This window comes from Mus pahari, chromosome 11 (genome assembly GCF_900095145.1).
Source record: "Mus pahari chromosome 11, PAHARI_EIJ_v1.1, whole genome shotgun sequence".
NCBI classification, from domain to species: domain Eukaryota; kingdom Metazoa; phylum Chordata; class Mammalia; order Rodentia; family Muridae; genus Mus; species Mus pahari.
Window position 1 is genome coordinate 24,253,395 of NC_034600.1, and position 20,576 is coordinate 24,273,970.

The window sequence follows — 20,576 nt, forward strand, 5'->3', positions numbered from 1 at the left end:
GACTGAGAGTTATGCTGACTATGAAAGGCCAGGCCAAGAGGTTTCATAGGCTAAAGACCATTCTTGTGTGATATTTTGGCAAAGAATGTGGTTGCTTTTCTTGTCCTAAGAATTCTCCTAAGGCTAATAGAAGAAAAAAAAAAAAATAGACTAATTTCTTTGGCAGAGGAGATTTTAAAACAGTCTAATATTGACTTTGTACTATTAGTTATCACTTTTATATAGTAAGTCTATAATGAAAAAGAATGAGGAGCAAACAAATACAAACTATACAGCTGTAGGAGAAAATGAACATCAGGAAACTTGATGCTGGAGCCAAGGCTATGCTGAACAAGATGAGAAGATTAAAGAGAGGCTTGGTGTGGAACAGAATAAAGGGAAGATTGCTCCCAGGGCAAGACCCCAACCAGCTAAGCTTACAACTTTTAAAAGGAAAGGCCTAAGGAATTTTCTGCTCCTAAAAATGTAACAACAAAGAAAAACTACAAATGTGATTCAAGGGAGCCTGGCTCCATCCCAAGCAGGCAGTCAAACTTGGCAGTGTTCTCCACATGGTTCTTGCTTAGAATCAGGAAGGATGCATGAGTAAGAGGGTTAGTGCAATTAAGTTGACCCACTGAGGTCAAGTGTGTTCCAGGAGTCCTGGCTCAGAAAGGCTATTCATGAAGCTATCAAAAGTGAAGCTTGAATTGCACTGGAGACCCCAAGATATTGAAGATACCAGAATCAAGAGACATATGCCAAGGAGAGCTACACCTGAGGAATATAATGCACTGGGGCGGGACAGAAGGACAGGGAGGGAGGGTGTGGTGGGGGTATGTGACAGGCACCAAAGCTGGAAGAGGCCTTTGACATCAGACACAGCCACAGGATTCGGAGTTTGCCCTGCTGGGTTTTAGTCTTGCTTTGGTCCAGTATTTCTTCACTAAACCCCCATTCCTCCCTTTTGGAATGGTACTACATACTGTGTCGCTCTATGTTGAAAGTATATAATTTGCTTTTTAATTATAAAGGGGAAGTGCAACTTAGACACGGCCTTGATTCTCACTGGGCCTTAAGATTTTAATAGTAGAGACTGGAAAGGCTGCATACTTTTAGAGTTGAACTAAATGCATTTTACATTATAATTGTGCCAACTGTGGAAGTCAAATGTGGTGATCTGAATGAGAATGTAACCCCAGATTCATATGTTTAGTCGGTCCTCAGTTGGTGGAACTATGGGGGAAGAAGTAAGAGGTGTGTCACTGTAGGTGTGCTCTTAGCTTATGTAGGAGTGCCACTCTATCCCTCTGCCTCATGTGGTTAAGATGTGGCCTCTCAATCTCAGGAACCAGTAAACATTCCCTTTACAAGCTGTCTTAGCTGTGCTGTTTTTATCATAGCGCTTTAAAACCTTAAAGACTTTTTAATTTTAAGGATTAAAGAAGCAGTAAGTAGATTTATAACAGATGTACACGCTTCCTCAATGAGTTCACTAATGTAAAAAATATCTTACTCAAAAACAACATAAACTCAGAAAAAAACATCTGGCTGCATAATTCATTTTTATTTAAGAATTTAGATTTTAAATTCTTTCAAAGGAAATAAAACATAAACAAAAGTTTATTTTCAATATAAAACTATTATAATACCTTGACAAGGACTTACTGGTAAGATTACTACAAAGTTACACCATAAGCATTCCATAATGATTTATCAAAACTTTTTTAACAGCTAAAGAGTATATTTTCAATAATACTAAGCAGTCATTAATTTTAAAAATACAAAAAAAAATTTTTAATAGATGTGGAGAAGTTCTGCCCCAAGAACATGCTAGCCAATCGTAATATTCTTATTTCTACCCAACTGTTAACTCTATCTTGGTAACTCTTGCTCTTAGGTTGCCTTTAGAATCTGTTCTCAGTTATTTTTCCTGTTCAGCTTTGATCAGTGATTTCCTGAGATATGGACAGTCTGTGACTACTAACATGTATCATAAAAAATGCTATAGTCTTTATATTCTTTCAGCATATAGAACACCTGTTTCCTTCATGGCAACATTATGTTTTAAAACATTCAGAAAGCTAAACAATAACCATTTACTCAACAACTTATCTCATAGGTAAGAATATGAAGGCAAAAGAGATGAAATATCATCATCAATATCACAAAAACTAGTCAGTCCCCTATACCAGGCTGAACTGATCAAACCAACCTTCAGTTGAGCTGTAAGACATTTTCTCTCCCACTAAGGAGATAACAACAAAGAAAACGATTACTGATCTCATAATTTACTGGGGGGAGGGGGGATACAGTGGTGGATTAGTTTAAGTTGGCCAATAGAGTTACATATTATATTACTGTTTTTACTTAGAAATAACTGATAACAGTGCCATTAAGCACAAACTGCTTCAGTAAAAAAACAAATCTTAAAATGATTTAATTATTCTGGCAAAATTTTATTTCTTGATGAATTTTCAATTTGTTAAGAAACCAACTTAAAGTACTCTAAAGTACTAAAGTTGTCAAGAAAATTAAAATTTAAATATAACCAGTAAGGCCAGAGGACTGGGCATGTGTCATATAGATGCATGCATGTTATGACAATCAAATATAATTTTTGAATTACTACCAAAATTGAAATGAGTCAACACTGGATGATAAATGGTTATTGTATTGTTCTTCACAGAACATATAAGAAATCCTTTCAATTTTTAGTAAAAAAATCAACTATGATACAAAAAATGAAAGCAAGCCCTAAAAACTTATCTAAGAGATGATACTACTGGAAAATTGGAAAAAAAAATGATTAGTGATAGTGATATATAGAGTAGATTAAAATAATATATATATCACGCTCCAAATCATTGCAAAGTAAACCATCAAATCAACATATAACCAAGATAGATCAGCAATAAATACACATTATGATTAGCTTAAGACACTTTATCAAGAAAAAGGACAAAAGACTTTCTGATGACTCATCTAGAAAATGTTTGGTGTACTTGAACAATTTTAAGTCTTTCTATAACTTGAAAAAACAATTTTGATTCCTATGTTCAAAAGAAGATGACTATTGTGATCATAAAAAGATAAAGAAATATTAAGAGATGTTCTATAGGGTGTGGTAAGGTATGGGGGAAGGGGGTGACTCTGAAGACCCATGCCAAGGCATCCCTTCCCCCTGAGGGACCAGCCACACAATGGTATAGTATAGAATAGAGTTTATTTAGGGCATGGGAAGGGGAGTTAAGAGGGTAGTAGAGGCAGCAAAATGCAGAGAGAAGGAAAGAGTAGAGAAGTAGAGGCCAGCCATGACCACTTGGAGGGGGAGAAGGAATGGGGAGAGTGGGGAAGCAAGGGGACAAGTGGTAAGAGAAAGAGGAGGGGGCACATAGCCCCTTTTATAATGGGCCAGGCCTACCTGGCTGTTGCCAGGTAACTGTGAGGAGGAGCATACCTAGCTCTTGTCAGGTAACTGTGGGGGTGGAGTCCAGAGTACCAACAACTATTTGTATAATATAGAAAATACATAATGTACAGTAAAATATTAAAAGATCCAATTTCCTATTTAAAAAAATAACAAAAATTTGACACATAACTTCTCAGTATTTGCACACATATGAATATATACAAGAAGTTATTTTTCAAACAAAATGATTGGTATCATGTTGTAGAAGATGTATCTTTAAAAATTTTCTTAAAAACATGACTGTGGTATCTATATAGCTTTTACATTAAAATATGCCACAATTAGTTTAACTCTTACATTCTAGAAAGCTCAGATTCTTTGTTTTGTTAATTCAATAAATACTATAAAAGTAGTTTTATATGTATATCTGTTTATTACTGCCTTAGAATAAATCTCTAGAGAAAACAAAACAATACAAAAGACAAAGTACAAGAACTCTGTTATCTTTTCCAGAATCTAAATACAGAAGGCACCAAACAACACAGTAAAACTTTTTAAAATGCACTACACTGGAATAATTAGTTAAGACCACATGATACTGACAGTGATCTATTAGTAAATCAATCAAAGTATGGTGGGAAAGGTAACAAAAAGTCAAGGTATAAGTTCTTACAGCTACATTATGAAAAGGCAAAAATTACAAGTGCTTTCATATTATAATTTGCCACTAGGCATAGAACAAAGGTATAGCTTTATCAGAGTGACCTCATAAACAAAGCGGACTAGATGGAATTGAAATCTGAAGAGCAATCTGGAATTTGTAAGCTGATCTTCAAGTCATCGGGGACCAGAGCTTTCTGTGTATCCCTAAGCCAGGAAGAGTCCTCCTCTCTCAGGAAAATGATTTTCTGATTTTGCAGTTCTAAAAGGGATGCACATGAAGGAGCATGGGAGGAAAGGGTAGCCAATTACAGTATCCAATCCAACCTGGCAACTACAGGTTATCCTCACATCCTAGAGGTCAATCTGACAGAAGAGCCCAGCAAACATACAACCCATTTGAGGAGAAGCCAAAGATGGATCATAAGCTTCTTGCCCAACAAGAATAGCATTTAGTTTCTATTTTATGAGCCCTTCCTAGTGCATGAGTGGCCAGGGCCTGCTCCTGAGGCCCTCCAACTGCCAGGCTCCACCCACAGAACCCTCTATTGGCCATTAACAGTGTGACCGAAGAGCAGGCAAGCTCTGCCTGCCCTAGAGTAAAATCAGGCTTCACAATCTCACCAATCACAGGCCACCCTGGAAAAGTCTACCCCAAAGAAATCCTATCTAAAACCTGCCCCTCACTCTTCCTTTTCCCAAGCAGAGGCCGCCACCCTCCTGTATTTCTCCCAGGAAATCTCTTATATGAGGTCTGTTGTGTAGTATGACTTTGTGGCTGGTATTCCTTGACTCTCAACTGCCATACCTTTCCCCTCAGAACTATAGACTGCAGGTGGGGAGTTTTCCCTTCAGAGCTGTAACACTTCCATTGGTGGGTACTTTTCCCCTCAGAGCTGTAACATGTCTCAAATAAAAACGTCTTTCTGAACCCTCATCTGTTGCAAGACAGTGGGGTCAACAATACAGTAGTGAAACGTCTTTAAGTATAAAAGTGCAGATAAGAAAACTGTTATAAGATAAAAGCATACTGAAACTTCTTTACATTTTCCAAAGAATGAAATTTCTGAAATATTAGTTCAGAGTAACAAAACAGGATAAAAAGTTGTTTAGTAGCCGGGCCTGGTGGCGCAGGCCTTTAATCCCAGCACTCGGGAGGCAGAGGCAGGCGGATTTCTGAGTTCGAGGCCAGCCTGGTCTACCAAGTGAGTACCAGGACAGCCAGAGCTATACAGAGAAACCCTGTCTCGAAAAAAAAAAAAAAAAAAAAAAAAGTTGTTTAGACCTTAGACAGAGAACTTTTTAGAACAATGCAAATTATAAACAAGCAAAAAAAGATACTGCAACGAGGTTTATCTGATTTTCAGTTTTAAAAAGTAAAAAAGCTCTCAAAATACTTACTTTGTAAATAGTGCAAAACCATCAATACAAGACTATAGCTGCTTAATGTGCCACGACTGGCATCATTGATGTCATGGTGACTTGCCCACTTCTTGATCACCAGCACTAATGGACGAACTCGATTTTCAACTGCAAGTAAAATTAACACTTAAAAATGATCATATCACTGTTTCTTTGAAAATGTCTATGATTGCCTAATCTACATCACTAAGAAGCACTGCCTCCCTCTAGGCAAAAGGCAGTAGTGCCCACTCTCACTGTGTGACTTAGAGCTCACCTCAGTTCCTTTAAACCAGCATCTCCTTAAATACATACAGTAACATAGTATCCAAAACGCAAGAAACAGTTTAACAAAATACAAGTAAAGAAGTTACTGTAAACATAGCTAAAGGGCGATAGAGAATATAGAAAAAATAGAAGGTGGAGGTTATTTACAAATAAACCAAAAACTTACGGTATGCATAAGTTCTGAGAAGGAATGTATTTCTAATTCCAACGGTATTGTTTACATTTAAGTCGAATTCCACACAACTATTTAAAAGAACAAAGGAAAACACACTTCAATACGAGTACTTGGAGGTGACCTATTAATTAAACTGCTTCCAATCCATCCACTGATGCAACACAGAATGAAAACCACCACAGACTGAGTTTTTAAAATGAGTCACTAAAGTAGGATTATATACCTCGTGTACCATTTAAAGTAGTTGGTATGTATTAAAAATATAAACTAAGATTACTATTTAGGACTCATAATATATTAATGTTTCTAACTACTCCAAATGAAGTTTTAAAATCTTGTAACCTTTTCTAGATTAACAAAATCCCATGACCAAACATTCCTGTGTAAACTATCCCACTAAGTTTTATCTTCTCAAAACACAGGTTTACCTATTTTCAAACAATAAAAAGAAAAAGAAAAAGAAAATTCAAGTTTTAAAAAACCAGTATCTACACATCAAATTACTTCTAAAAATAGCTGGAAAATTCTATGTTAAATGCAGGTGCTGACGATCTAGGAAGAGATGCATTACTCAAAACATCACCAATGGGTGCTTCTTTGAAGCAAAAATACACAACTCATAACATAAAAAACAGGGCAATTATTGTTACAATCTACAAACAAGGAAAAATTACTTTATATAAATTAGTTCCACTTATACTCATTTTCTACTGGGTCTAATTTCTTTTAATACTACATTGCTCTAAGAAAAAAACTTCCAAAAGGGTAAGATGACTCAGCAAGTAAAGGTGCTTGTTGCCAAGACCAACATCGTAAGTTCAATCCTTAGGACTGAATGAAAGGAGGAAGAACTGCATATACACTCCAGTGTGCTAGACATACACACATGCACACAGATACACTATATCAATGTACTCCCCTCTTAAAACACTGTCAAAAATAAAATTCCAGGCCTATGATGGAAATGCATGCCTCTAACCTAACACTTGGAAAGCCAACACAGAATTAAGAATTTGAGGTCGGTCTAAACCATATGTGAGATCATATCTCAAAATAAATTAGTCTATCAATTAATTAAAATAATTCTTTTCTACATTATTACAAAATCTGAAATTTACCTTCTTTTTCTTGCTTGGGGAGTAAAAAAAAAAAATTCTGAACAGCATTCCCTCATTTCTGTCCATAATAAATGGATAGTAGTATTACTGCTACAGAGATATACATAGCTTTGGAAAACTTATGGTAACAACAGTTATAGTCTTTATGTTTGTGTGAGAAACACCAGAGGCAATTGATATGTCCTCTGCATAACTCAATACATCACAAAAGCATGTAGGTAGAGAAGGAACTGGAGAAACACGGCAGCAGTAGGTTACTTGCCTGCACGCCTAATGCCCTGTGTGAACCTTCTCCAGCACTAGCAGAAAAATTAAGTTTCTAAAAATATGGACTGAATATCCATGATGTTTCCTCCATAGGACTAGTCACAGGTTTCTCACACAAATTGATCCAAAAAAATTAAGCATAAGACCATTCTAAACAGTGAAAAAGCACTAACTAGACTATGAAAAGGGGCATTTCTCTACCGTATGAGAAAGCTTTAACGAGAAGGCAGAATGTCACCTAGTCAAGCTCAGTTGGGAACATAGGTATTAGACTAGTCCCAAGTTTTTGCCACACCTTGAACAAACAAAGATAGAAGTTTTAGCAGGAAAATAACTCTTAAATATATACTCCATAACTAACAAAGTTCAATCCTGTGCATCCATGTGCATATAATTCCACTGTAAACACCAAGAAAACCTGCTTTATCACAATCTTATGATTTAAAAAGTTTATACTAAGCTGGGCGGTGGTGGTGCACCTTTAATCCCAGCACTTGGGAGGCAGAGGCAGGTGGATTTCTGAGTTCGAGGCCAGCCTGGTCTACAAAGTGAGTTCTAGGACAGCCAGGACTACACAGAGAAATCCTGTCTCGAAAAACCAAAAAGTTTATACTACATCTTTTTAACAAATAAAATAATCAATCCATACTCAGCTTTTCTTATGTCTGCTTGCCTGTTCATCTGTTTTAAGATAGACACTCACTAGTAGCCCACACTGTATTTGAACTCATCACCCTCCTGCCTCCAACTTCACTGCTATGACTACATTTGATTGCACCATTTACATTTTTATATTCAAATATTACATAATATCTTCTAATATAATATTAAGAATAGAACACATGCTAGGAGAATATAAAGAAAAAGTTAAATTTCTGAAATTGTTTTTACAGTTTTTGTGTCTATTATTCCTATATTCTCTGTATCTTTAAGTGAAATATAATTTGTTTAATGATTCTTAAATTACAACAAACCCTCTGACATAATTACACACCACATTTTACCAAAGAAGATATGTTTTGGGGAATACATTATGCGAGTTTTTAAATTTTAAACTGGGTCCTCCCTGATTGCCCTGGATCTCACTGTATAGACCAGAGGTTCTCAACCTCAGAGTTGCAACCACTTTAAAGGCCAAGCTACCCTTTCACAGCAGTAACCCAGGACCATCAGGGAATATAATTCATAACAGTAGCAAAATTACAGTTATGAAGCAGCAATCCCATGTTGGGGTCACCACAATGTGAGGAACTGTATTAAAGGGCTACCGCATTAGGAAGGTTGAGAACCTAGACCAAGCCTGGAGTCAAACCCACACAAATCAAGTGTGCACCATTATGCTGAGCTACAAAAGATTCATTTTAAAACCCAAATTGAATGGTCCCAAATATTCAAAATTCAAGCAGAGTAGCTAAGTTCTGTTAAGCATGAAGACTGCTCAGATTATTTCAAAATATAATTTAAAAGACAATGGGCGTAGAGGAACACACCTACAATCCCATCATTCAGGAAGTAGGAGCAGAAGAATCCAAAGTTCAGGGCTGTCCTTAGGTATATAATAATTCACAGCCAGCCTGATTCATGAGACTGTCTCAAGAAGAAGAAAATAGGAGGAGGAGGAAGAGGAGGAAGAAAAGGATGAAGAGGAAGAGAAGAAGAAGGAAGAAGAAAGAAGGAGGAAGAAAAGGAGAAGGAAGAAGAGGAGGAAGAAGAGGAGGAGGAAGAGGAGGAAGAAAAGGATGAAGAGGAAGAGAAGAAGAAGGAAGAAGAAAGAAGGAGGAAGAAAAGGAGAAGGAAGAAGAGGAGGAAGAAGAGGAGGAGGAAGAGGAGGAAGAAAAGGATGAAGAGGAAGAGAAGAAGAAGGAAGAAGAAAGAAGGAGGAAGAAAAGGAGAAGGAAGAAGAGGAGGAAGAAGAGGAGGAGGAAGAGGAGGAGGAAGAGATTATTTAGAAAGTGATTTCTCAAACCTTGAAGATAAGCTGTTGTGCTATAACACTGATTTCTTGGCTATCCACATTAGGTGACTAGCCAACATTAATCTAAAGCACCTGAAAAAAGAGGGGTGGGCTGGTTGGTAATTATTTACCTGACTTTATCCCTGAACTTCACAATTGGCACTTTTGCACGAATCAGCTGAGGTCTCTCAATATAGCCAGCTGAAGAAGAAAAGATAATGTGAGTATCTGCCAATGTTTCCCATTCATAATGTTCCAGTGCACAGTTTTAAAAGTAGTATTTTAATAAACTAAACCAACTTAAGAACAAGCATACTGTCCTTGAAAGTGAAGAATAAGGACACAAAGTGAGTTCTAGGAAGCCAGGGTTACACAGTGAGACCCTGTAAGGGAAGGAAGAAAGGAAGGAGGGTGGAGAGTGAATTCCAGTAAACATGGACTGCACAGTGAGAGGCCCTGTGAAATGGGGTGGGGGTAGGGGCAAGGAATGGAAATCAAGAAGGAAAAATAGGAAAGAAAGAAGGACAGACAGACATCAAGTCCTTTTAAGAATTGCCTATACTATTTAAAGGGCTTTAAGGTTTTTTTTGTTTTCAAAACACAATCTAATACATAGTAGTATCTATATAAAGACATTCATTGGAAAATCTGAGTGCAAAAATAGCTAAAAGTAAGAAAATTGCTAAATTCTGGTATGACAAATAAGAAACAGTAACCACAGATAACAGTTATAATGCTCAAATGTTCGCAAATTGGTGAGCCAAGAATAGATTCAGTTATGTATGATCTCAAAGAGGATAAAATATATAAACACATTTTAAATTTCATCAAAGGAATAAATAATATGTTGTAGAAAATAATACATGTAAATTGCAGAAAATTAGAATTGCAGAGGTTAGAGCACATACTGCTCTTTGAGAGGAGCTGAGTTCAGACCTGAGTTCACCCATATCTGAGAGCTAATAACAGACTGCAACTCCAGCTCCAGAAAATCCAATGCCCTCTTCTGGTCTCCATGGCACCTGCACTTTTGTGCACACACCCAAACACAGACAGAAAATTAAAAAGAGAAATATTTTTTGAAAAAAATTGCAAGCCTTTATCACAGGAGCAATGTTCTAATTTTTAACTATAGAAAAGGACAAAACCAGATTTAAAAACAAAAGCTAAAAATGTTGTTATGTTTTTGGTAGGGAGGGTAGTTTCATGTTTTCCTTCAGGTATGTATGTAAGTCCATGTGTGTGAAGCCCAGGTCAAAATCCAGTATTTTCTTCTATATTTTTCCAACTTTTTTAAAGATTAAAAATAAATGTCAGTGAATCTGATGCCCAATAACTGGGCAGAATGGGTGGTCACAGCCAAGGTCATCCTGTCTCTATGCTGCTCCTGACCCCAATGCTGGAGTTACAGATATAAGCTACTACATGCAGCATGTTTTACATGGGTACTAGAGATTTGAACTCAGGTCCTCATGTTTACACAGCAGGCACTTTATTAAGCTTCACCCCAGACCCCTGTTTATTAGGTTTACCATGGTAGGAATGATTAAACATCTGCTGACAATATGAATTATTCCCTTATAGGTGAACTAACATATCAACTCCAGTGAATAACTGATTGTTTCCTACAGCATATCTAAACTATTCAAGGACAGTGACTGTTACTTGACTTTATATTTCCCAATTCATAGCCTTGTACATAAATAATCTGTCTAAAATGATGGACTAAAATCTCTCCAGCATCACAAAATTCTTTAACATCCAACTGGAATTCAAAGTAAAGTATATGACAGATTAGTATAGGCTAAAATTCAGTGAGTTCATTTAAGAGTAAAATCTTATAATTAAATGTCCTAAATCAACAATTTTGCTTTCTTTGGGAGTAATACATTTAAGCCTCATGTTTAGAGCTCACATTTGTAATATAAGTAAAGATGTGTACTACTGCAAAATAAAGTTTGTCCCTTACAGTTATTGTAAGCCCCTCAAGGCACACAAGTGGCCAGGCTGAGGAGACCGCAATCCACCAGTCCCCAGCCCCCAGAATACTCTAAAGGCCATGATGGCTGGACCCAGCTCCTTGAGACCCAGTTGCTCCCAAGCAGAGGTAGCCATCTCTTATGTTTCTCCCAATAAATCTCTTGTATGAGGATTGTTGTACATCTTGACTTTGTGGTACTCCATGGTTCCAACTGCCAGGATACCTTTCCCCTAAGAGCTGTAACACTTACACCTGTAAGACTATTTCTATTTTTTTGTTGGTTTTTGGCTAAGCACATAATTTCATTACAGCTAGCTGTTCATTCATGCCTATTTTCCTAAGCATCTAAAACTTTTTGAGAAAAAAGAAAAGAAGCTTATATACCTTAAAATCTTAAGATGCCTTCAATAGAATACTTTTCAAGTAAATTCAATGATTTGCTGAATCATGCTTTTAAAACAAAAGCTAAAGGCCAAAAAGTTAAAAGAAGACAAAAGATAGGTGATACACACTTATCACTCCAGAACTCAGGAGGCTGGGGCAGGAGAAACACAAGTTCAAGGAAACCCTAGGATACAGATATATAGACATAGATACAGATATAGATACCAGGACCCTATCTTAAAAAGGAAAAAAAAAGGAATTAAAAAAAACTTAGTTGGAAGAAAACAATCCACATTATATCTATTCTCTCTCTTTTTTTTTTTTTTTTAAAAAGATTTATTTATTTATTATATGTAAGTACACTATAGCTGTCTTCAGACACTCCAGAAGAGGGCGTCAGATCTTGTTACGGATGGTTATGAGCCACCATGTGGTTGCTGGGATTTGAACTCTGGACCTTTGGAAGAGCAGTCGGGTGCTCTTACCCACTGAGCCATCTCACCAGCCCCTCTATTCTCATCAGAAAATAAACAATTCTTACCAGAAAAATTAAGTGACCAATTTAAATAACAGTACCATGAGAAGGCTTATGAGACTTACACAGTCTAGTACAGAAGTGCTTATGGACTAAGGTGAGTATATGTCGTGCTTCAGTCTTCTGATTTACCTGGAAAAAACACTGAAAAGTTAAAGTGTTTTTTCATTATTTTTCTTAGCTTGGAGTTTGATTTTTTTTTTTTCTTAAAAGTAACACAATAACAAAACACAAACAGCAAAGCATATATTTTTCTTTCAAGTTACTTTTCAGAATATACTCTACAAAAGTCAACCCTCAATGCTGTCTTTCATATGCATAGTCCATATTTCAGCAACTACAAGAAGCTATGTTGAGTAAGTTTACTGAATACCTATTATGATAGTAATAAGATACATTCAAAAGATCAGTTAACAGGAAATTCAGATAAATATAATTCTAAATAACACAAATGGTTGTTAATAAAAATAAAAGCAAAAGTTGTTAAAGTTAATAAATCACAATAGTCTAAATTTCACTGAAGCCTTATCCCCCACTCCTCAAAAAACTCAAAAGCCCACAACATTTTCGGAGGGGGAGGGATTAAGGTTTAAAAGGGGAATCACTAAGAATCCAAAGGAAAGAAAAATATCAAGAAGATAAATACTACTACATGCTTTGCTTTACAGCATCCTGATACACTCAACTGGGTGACATTTAATACTAAGAGGTGTCACTTGGAAAACCACAGAGAAAAGCCAGCTCACATCAACAGCTCAAAACCAATTACTGCTAGAGCTGTTCTTAAGCACACCATGTGTGAGGCAGGGGAAGAAGTCTTTCTGGAACTAAAGTAAACAGAAAATTCAAATACTGTTTAACATAAACCAAGGTCTACTCCTGTACTGGTATATCATAATAAACAACTTAGAATCATGTCTCATCACTTACTGGTTCTTCTTTAACAACTAAGCACAAATCGCCATCACTGCTTCGGGCACCAAATCCATTTAAAGATGATCCAACCAGAAAAAGTCTGCTTTCTAGAGAAGCGGAAGAACACCATGAGAAATTCTGCAGGTGTAAACAGGTCAGACACACAGCAAAGGCATGCAGAGAAGGCAGACGTACGTGGGAAGAGCAGCTGGATCTCTCTCTGCAGCTGTGCTCTACAGAGTTCTTTCTTCTTCAAGTCACTGGCCTGCTGCTGACACGTTTCAAACAATTCTAGTATCTGCTGACTCAACTTGAATACACCACAAAAGAAAACAAAAGCAAAACACTTGTTCAGAAACTTATAACTACTGTACTAAGCAATATAAATGAATACTGACAGGATTTTAAAAATAAATACATATTATCTCCTTAACACTTTCTGATTCAAAGCTACTGTTATTCAAGTACAAAGAATGGCCTGGAAAACTATACATAAATTTTATAAAATAAAATACTATGTAAGTGACAGAAGAATAGTCAGATAACTCATAATGAGTATAATTATGGCTCATCAAACTAAAGCCCTTTCATCACTGTCTGCTTTTATGTGGACCATGAAAAGAGGATAAAATTGTATGCTTTTAAGAGTCAGGAAACCAAGTGAATAAGAATATGAAAAAGTAAGATTATGCAACAGAAACCATATATACATGACATATTCTGCAATATTCACTATGGGTCCCTTTCGAGAAATTTGCTCAACCTCTCACAGTCACCCTGAGGAATAATACTGCATGGAACAGGTTTTAGGAAGTCCCCTGCCTTTTATATTTACACAAACTACCCTCCACGTTTTATAGCTTTCTTGGAACCCTGATGTCTTGAGATGAGGTTGGCCTCTGCTGATCTTTGTTTAGGTACCTACGTAGTTAACATTATCCCTTCACACCAACTCTCACTGTCACATAGGATGATAGGATGGTAAGTGATCCCATTATATGTACTGAGCTATATGTATCACAACATATTCTTCTGAATTTTTTATTATAATATTTTTCACTGGTGTACTCTCATAGCTATGTATTCTAGTCCTGGTATTTTAAATTCTAATATACTGCTTCCTCTTTAATTTCCTGTTCAACTCATTTCCTTATCATCCCCACCTCTAAAATATCTTCTCTAGACCTAGTCAGGAGTTCCTTGAGACCTCCTTTTTCTTCCAACCCATCAGCACCTAAGTGATCCTGATGTCCTTCCCTATACAGCCACTATCCCAAAATACATCTCCTGAACTCTTCCGTTATATCATGAATTAGCAAGATTATCCCTCATGCTCTAATGCCTGTGCTGCAAAATCTCTACCTGAAGGTAATACAACACTACCTTCTCTCTAAAATTTAAATCTAACATATACAGAAAGACAAAACTAAGAAGCTTTTTAGAAAGTAGAGTCTTTCAAATGTATGGTGTAAGGGTTGGCCTAGCTTAGTATCCTTAGCCTTTATTCTGATGTCTCTGGTTAATACGGTTCCCACTTTTCACTACTCCATTCTACAATGTTTACTGCCTTCTTCAAGGCCCCTAAACTTACTTTCTCTTGCAGATAAGCTCACATTAAAATTTTCTAAGAAAAGCCAAGCGTAGTTGTGCACATCTGCAAATCCCAGCACTCAGAAGATGAAGGTAGGAGGATCAGGAGTTCAAGGCCATCCTTTGCTTCTTAGGGAATTCCAGAACAGCCTAGGCTACATGAGACCCTGTCTCAAAGAAAAAAGGGAAAAACCTAAGAAAATTAAAGATACCAGATTCAATTAATCTAAGACTTACAAATTAATATTACTGAAGGAAATCTCACCTATTTCCTTCTTGCTATGTTCAAATCTATACCCTCTATCAATACTTTTATATCCAAGCCTGCTGTACCTCGGGGGCACAAACAACTCCATCAATTCTTAATCTCTTTTGTTTTTCAGCTTCTCCTTCTTTGGCCTCCCCGTAGTCTATTTATAACCAGCCAAAAGTTTCATTTAAGATGTTATTTTTTTATATCATACTCAGAATATTTTAAGATTCAAGAGCTGTTGACAACTTGACCATGATTTTTTTTAAAAAAATCTGTAAATATTTGCCCCACAAAAAGAAACAGAACAGCCAGGCGGTGGTGGCGCATGCCTTTAATCCCAGCACTTGGGAGGCAGAGGCAGGCGGACTTCTGAGTTCAAGGCCAGCCTGGTCTATAAAGTGAGTTCCAGGACAGCCAGGGCTACACAGAGAAACCCTGTCTTGAAAAACCAAAAGAGACAGAACAACCAGGAAAATAAAAGTAGATTAAACTAAACCAAAACCAAGCACTGGCAACAAATATACATAAACGACTGAGTATCCTCCATGAACCCCTTTCTGATCAGTAATGGTCAAACTCTAACACCAGATTGCCACAGTATCAAAACAGTGAACAGAAGAAAGGGAACAGCGCTATGACAGCCCTTGAATCCCATACTCAGAGATCAAATGGTCTCTAGCTACTACTGCTTTTTGCTTCTTTCCCTCCAAACTGAAGGCTCACTGCTGACGTAGAATACAATTGATGTAGTATACAATTCTAGTAGAAACCTTCTCAAGCTATAATTTAAAAGCAAATGCAAGAAGTCCTTTGAAAGTTCAAGGACTTTAAAGGAAAGTCCCTGTATAACAATCAAAACATTGTCAGGCACTGAAATCTAAACAGAGCAAAGCCATGAGAAACAGAGGAAAGGTCTAGAATGATTCTGACTACTGAAGGTATTTGATAATGTTTGGAAACTATTTTGGTTACCATAACAGGGGTCTCAAAAGACAAGGGATACAACTAATCATCCTACGAGACATAAGGTTAACTGTCCCCTGGGAATATTTGGTCTAAAGCATCGGTAATAGAAAAGTCAACGTTCCTGTTCTAGACAAAAGAAGGGAAGAAGTAAAACAGAAAAAGAGCCCTAGAGCTGTGAGCTAACCTGCCCAACTTCCTCCACCTAAAAGGAGCCCAGAAAAAGGAGCCATCTTAATCAAACACAGATAACACACACACATTGAGAGAGAGTGGGAGGGGAAGGGGGAGAGAAGAGAGAGAAAACTAAAATCTCAGGAATAGGAATAAAATTTAAAAGAATTAAAAAAAGAGATTTGAGAATACCTGAAAAAGATGTGAAATAATTTCCATAAAGTTTTTCTAAGAAAAGAATGAACAGAGAAACACTGCTAAGATAAAGCACATTTCCATGGAGACTTGAGGACATTTTAACATATTTCTAAAGGCCTTTTCTCATTTTAATTCACTGGGAAGATAACAATTTAAACCATACATATGAACACTAAAAATTTTATTTTAGAAAAAATTTATGACAGCAGCAAAGTGCATGAAATTATTGATAAATCTATTTTTCAAAAGTTATGCCAAACATATAGACTGGAATTCACAAATACTGACATGAGAGACATCTAAATATGTGAGAAGTAAGCCTGCTATGCTCAACATCTGTCCTCCCAGCACGTGGGAGCTGGAGGCAGAAGTGATATGAGTTTGAGGTCAGTAGGAACTACAGAGCAATGCCCTATCTCAAAACAAAAATAAAAATATACCATACTAACAAAACTATTGGTAAATATATCAATTCTCTTGAGACAGATAATGTAGTGTCAATATAATAATTAGAAAATGTGTGTTTTGGAAAAGTGAAAGATCAAGAATACTCAGAAGGAGGAGAAAAAAGAAGCTAAAGAGATACAGCAGCACTGTCAGGGAAAAAAAGAAACAGACATATGCTCATGACTAATACATGACAACCAGAAGTTGACCCAAAACTAAAGAGGGAAAAGTATGGACTAAACTAAGATTGGTCCTATGATCAGTCATAGGATATGATCAGTTGGCATATTATACTAATATAATATTGGAATGGTTAAAGCTGAAAGACTTACTAACAGTATTGATTACATTTAATGTATATAGTTTGCTATTTGTTATAACAAGAAGATACAGGCACCCAAGTTTGTAATAAATTCAGTAAAAATGGTTAATGTAAAAGTTTTAATATCACGTAAAGATTAGATTTTATTTATCCAGAAGTTGATAAACTAGAACCCGCAGGCCAAATACAGCTCCAGTCCGTAATATATGAACAAGTTAAATTACTTTCACATTTTATTAACTGGAGGGAAAAAAGCAAATAGCCCAAATAGCTTAAATGCTTAGAATATTTGTTATCTGGTCTTTAAAAAAAAAAAATCAAAAAAATGCTTGCTAATTGAAGTAGAAGCAAGTAACCCCAGACACCACAGTAGGTATAGAGTATCTGTTGCATAACACAACGAGGAAACTGCAGCAATGCTGAAATGAAATCTACTGTGGTTATATGTGAGCCAAAATGGTGCATATTTGTAATCCCAGCACTCAGGAAGCTAAGGCTGGAGAGCTGTGAATTTGAAGCCACCCTGAGCCACAAAGCAAAGCCCTATCTATCCATAATCCTTATACACTATCTCCCATATCATTTTCCCTGCCATCTGTTACAACTTAATGCTGCAGTATTTCTTATCCAGATACCTTAACAACCTAAGATGACAGTCCACCTTCAAGACCACCTCATTCTAAACAACTCTATTCTGCAAAAAATTATCCTCCCAAAAATATAAATTCATAGTACTATTTGATCTTTTCAAAAACTTTCAATGTCATTTGATTACACATTCAAGGACCCAAATCACTGCCTAATTAATAACGCACATTAAATACTGTATTCACTATACACTTTATAGGAGTAACATGCAATTGGTGATCACACTGCTAGCAGCAATAGTCACTCAGTAAAATTATTAGTAATTACTGTCACAGATCATGTGATATTACATCCAGGTATCACAATGGGATCTCCCCATTTTTGACTTTAAGCCCATTAACCAACTCCTCTCTGCATTTTTAAAGACACAGGTCAAATCTTGGTTTTAACACTTAATAGGTAAGACTTCAAGCAAACTCTTTAACTTTCTCAACTTAATCAAATTTAGTACCATAGCTATATGCTATATGCCACTAGGATGTTGAAAGAATAAATATAACATGAGAACTATCGACAGAACAGTGACACTGGTAAACAGCCATTTCCTGGAAAAGTGAGCAGCATTTAAGCTAGGCATGGTAGCACACACCTGTAATCTGAGCTTCCAGAAAGCGGAACCAGGAGGAGCATGAGTTCAAAGACAGGTATGCTACACAGAGAGATCCTAGCTCCAAAAACTGTCACAAGAAGAAACAGAAATGCTTTCCTTCTTTTTCTCACAAAAAGGCAGAAATAAAGTTATCACTCAAAGAAATAGGTTCAACTACAAAATCTATCTTTACTTTTCTGGGGGAAACACCTTAATTCCAAAGATAGTACATTTGTGAGAAATTTTTCTATATGACTAAGCAAAACAGATTTGGAATCTCATCTTATATGATTTATTACCAACTAAAATGAATTATACTTTATTAAATTTACAAATAATCAACATATGCCTCGGCTACATGTAAAAGTAAGTTCTCTGGTTTGCCCTATTAGCCTAATACAAACATAAATATATACAAAACATATTCCAATATCTATGCATAATAAACCCATTTTTAAATGTCCTACTAGCATGCATACGTTTAAAATCCATATATAGTAAGTATATTCAGAGAATTCACTGCATTTGCTTTATAACATAGGCTTTCACAATATGGTATCAGGAGTTAAACTTAGAAAGAAAAACGAAGAAAGAATGAAGGAATGAGGGAAAAAGAGCAGCACAACATCCTATGTTGGTATTTTTATTTTGCTTTCTCATCTTTCTCATTGATTTTGTCTACTTGTTCCTACTTCAAGGAAACTGGTGGCATAGAACGGATAAAGTCTTGGGACAAATGAACCAACCATCAGAAAATACAGATGGAGCCTACTTCCTACCATATATATAAATTAATTACAAATGGATCAAAGTCCTAAATATAAGGAATAAAAGTAAAACTTCTTAGAGCACGTTCTAACCCTCAGGAGAATTATGTGACCTCAAGGACAGCCTGGTCTATTTATCAAGTTTCAGGCTAGCTAGAGCTACATAGTAAGACACTGTCAGGAGAGAGAGAGAGGGAGGGAGGGAGGGAGGGAGGGAGGGAGGGAGAGTGTAGGTAGGTATGGAGGTGGGTGGGTGGATGGATGGATGGATGATAGATCTCGATCTTGTACCTCAGTACACAGGCATCAATATTCAAGATACTGTACTGAAAGATGGTTTCTGAGATTCAACACTAATAGCATAAGCAACCAAAGAAAAACTAATAAACTTAACTGTCAAAAAATGAAGAATTTTTGTGCTTTAGAAGACATCACAATAAATCTAAAAATACAATCACAGAAAGACAAAACATTTGCAAATCATCTATCTGATAAAAGCTACTACTTAGATATATAAAAATAATTCTTACAATTCAGTAATAAAAAGACAATCTACTAAAATCTGAACAAAGAATCTGAATGGACACCTCTCCAAGGAACACACAAATGTCCACCAAGTAAAAAATAAGATGCTAAGCCAGGTGGTGGTGGCACACGCCTCTAATCCCAGCACTCGGGAGGCAGAGGCAGGTGGATTTCTGAGTTCAAGGCCAGCCTGGTCTACAAAGTGGGTTCCAGGACAGCCAGGGCTACACAGAGAAACCCTGTCTCAAAAAAAAAAACTTTAAAAAAAAAAAAAAAAAAAAAAGATGCTAGTATCACCATACATTAAGGAATGGAAACTGAAACCACTGTTATACCAGAAGACTCCAATAAAGAGGCAAGTTAAGGATAAACCTTGAGGAGCTGGAGAGATGGCTCAGCAGTTAAGAGCACTAACTGCTCTTCCAGAGGTTCTGAGTTTAATTCCCGGCAACCACATGGTGGCTCACAACCGTCTGTAATAGAATCTGACGCCCTCTTCTGATGTGTCTGAAAACAGTTATAGTGTACTCATATAAATATAGTAAATAAATCTTTAAAGGGGGGGGGCGCGAGATAGCTTGGTGAGTAAGAGCAGTGACTGCTCTCCCGAAGGTCCTGAGTTCAAATCCCAGCAAAAACATGGTGGTTCACAACCACTGGTAATGAGATCTGATGCCCTCTTCTCATGTGTCTGAAAACAGCTAAAGTGTATGCATAATAATAAATAAATCTTTAAAGAAAAAAAAATGGCTAAACCTTGACAGTAATTTAGTATTTGCCTAGCATGTTGAAAGCCCTGGATTCCATCTCTAATAATATAAGGAATTGAGAGACAGACACAAACAAATGTCACAGGGACATAAGCAAATTTGAGTATCTGTATACACGTAAAATCCACTTTATAGCACATTTAGGTGGTTCCTAAATGGTTGAACATATGTTAACCATATTACCCAACAATTTCACTTCTGTGTACATATCAAGAGCAAAAACACATATCCACTCAAAATTCTGTATATAAGACATTTACA

The 20,576-nt window shown here is 36.5% G+C and overlaps 1 protein-coding gene across 2 annotated transcripts in view; it reads right to left on the reverse strand.

Annotated features, from left to right (window-relative positions):
* Tent2 (terminal nucleotidyltransferase 2) overlaps positions 1-20,576 on the reverse strand; it is a 48,727-nt gene that overhangs the window by 18,550 nt on the left and 9,601 nt on the right. Inside the window, exons 5-10 of one of the 2 annotated variants that reach the window (XM_021208317.2) lie at positions 13,265-13,379; positions 13,085-13,176; positions 12,220-12,286; positions 9,386-9,455; positions 5,907-5,983; positions 5,453-5,581 (exon numbers count right to left, since the gene is read on the reverse strand). In XM_021208317.2, the coding sequence (XP_021063976.1) occupies positions 5,453-5,581; positions 5,907-5,983; positions 9,386-9,455; positions 12,220-12,286; positions 13,085-13,176; positions 13,265-13,379 (550 nt within the window). Of the gene's footprint in view, positions 1-5,452; positions 5,582-5,906; positions 5,984-9,385; positions 9,456-12,219; positions 12,299-13,084; positions 13,177-13,264; positions 13,380-20,576 lie in introns of both variants that reach the window. The other variant, XM_021208316.2, reaches the window with a different exon arrangement.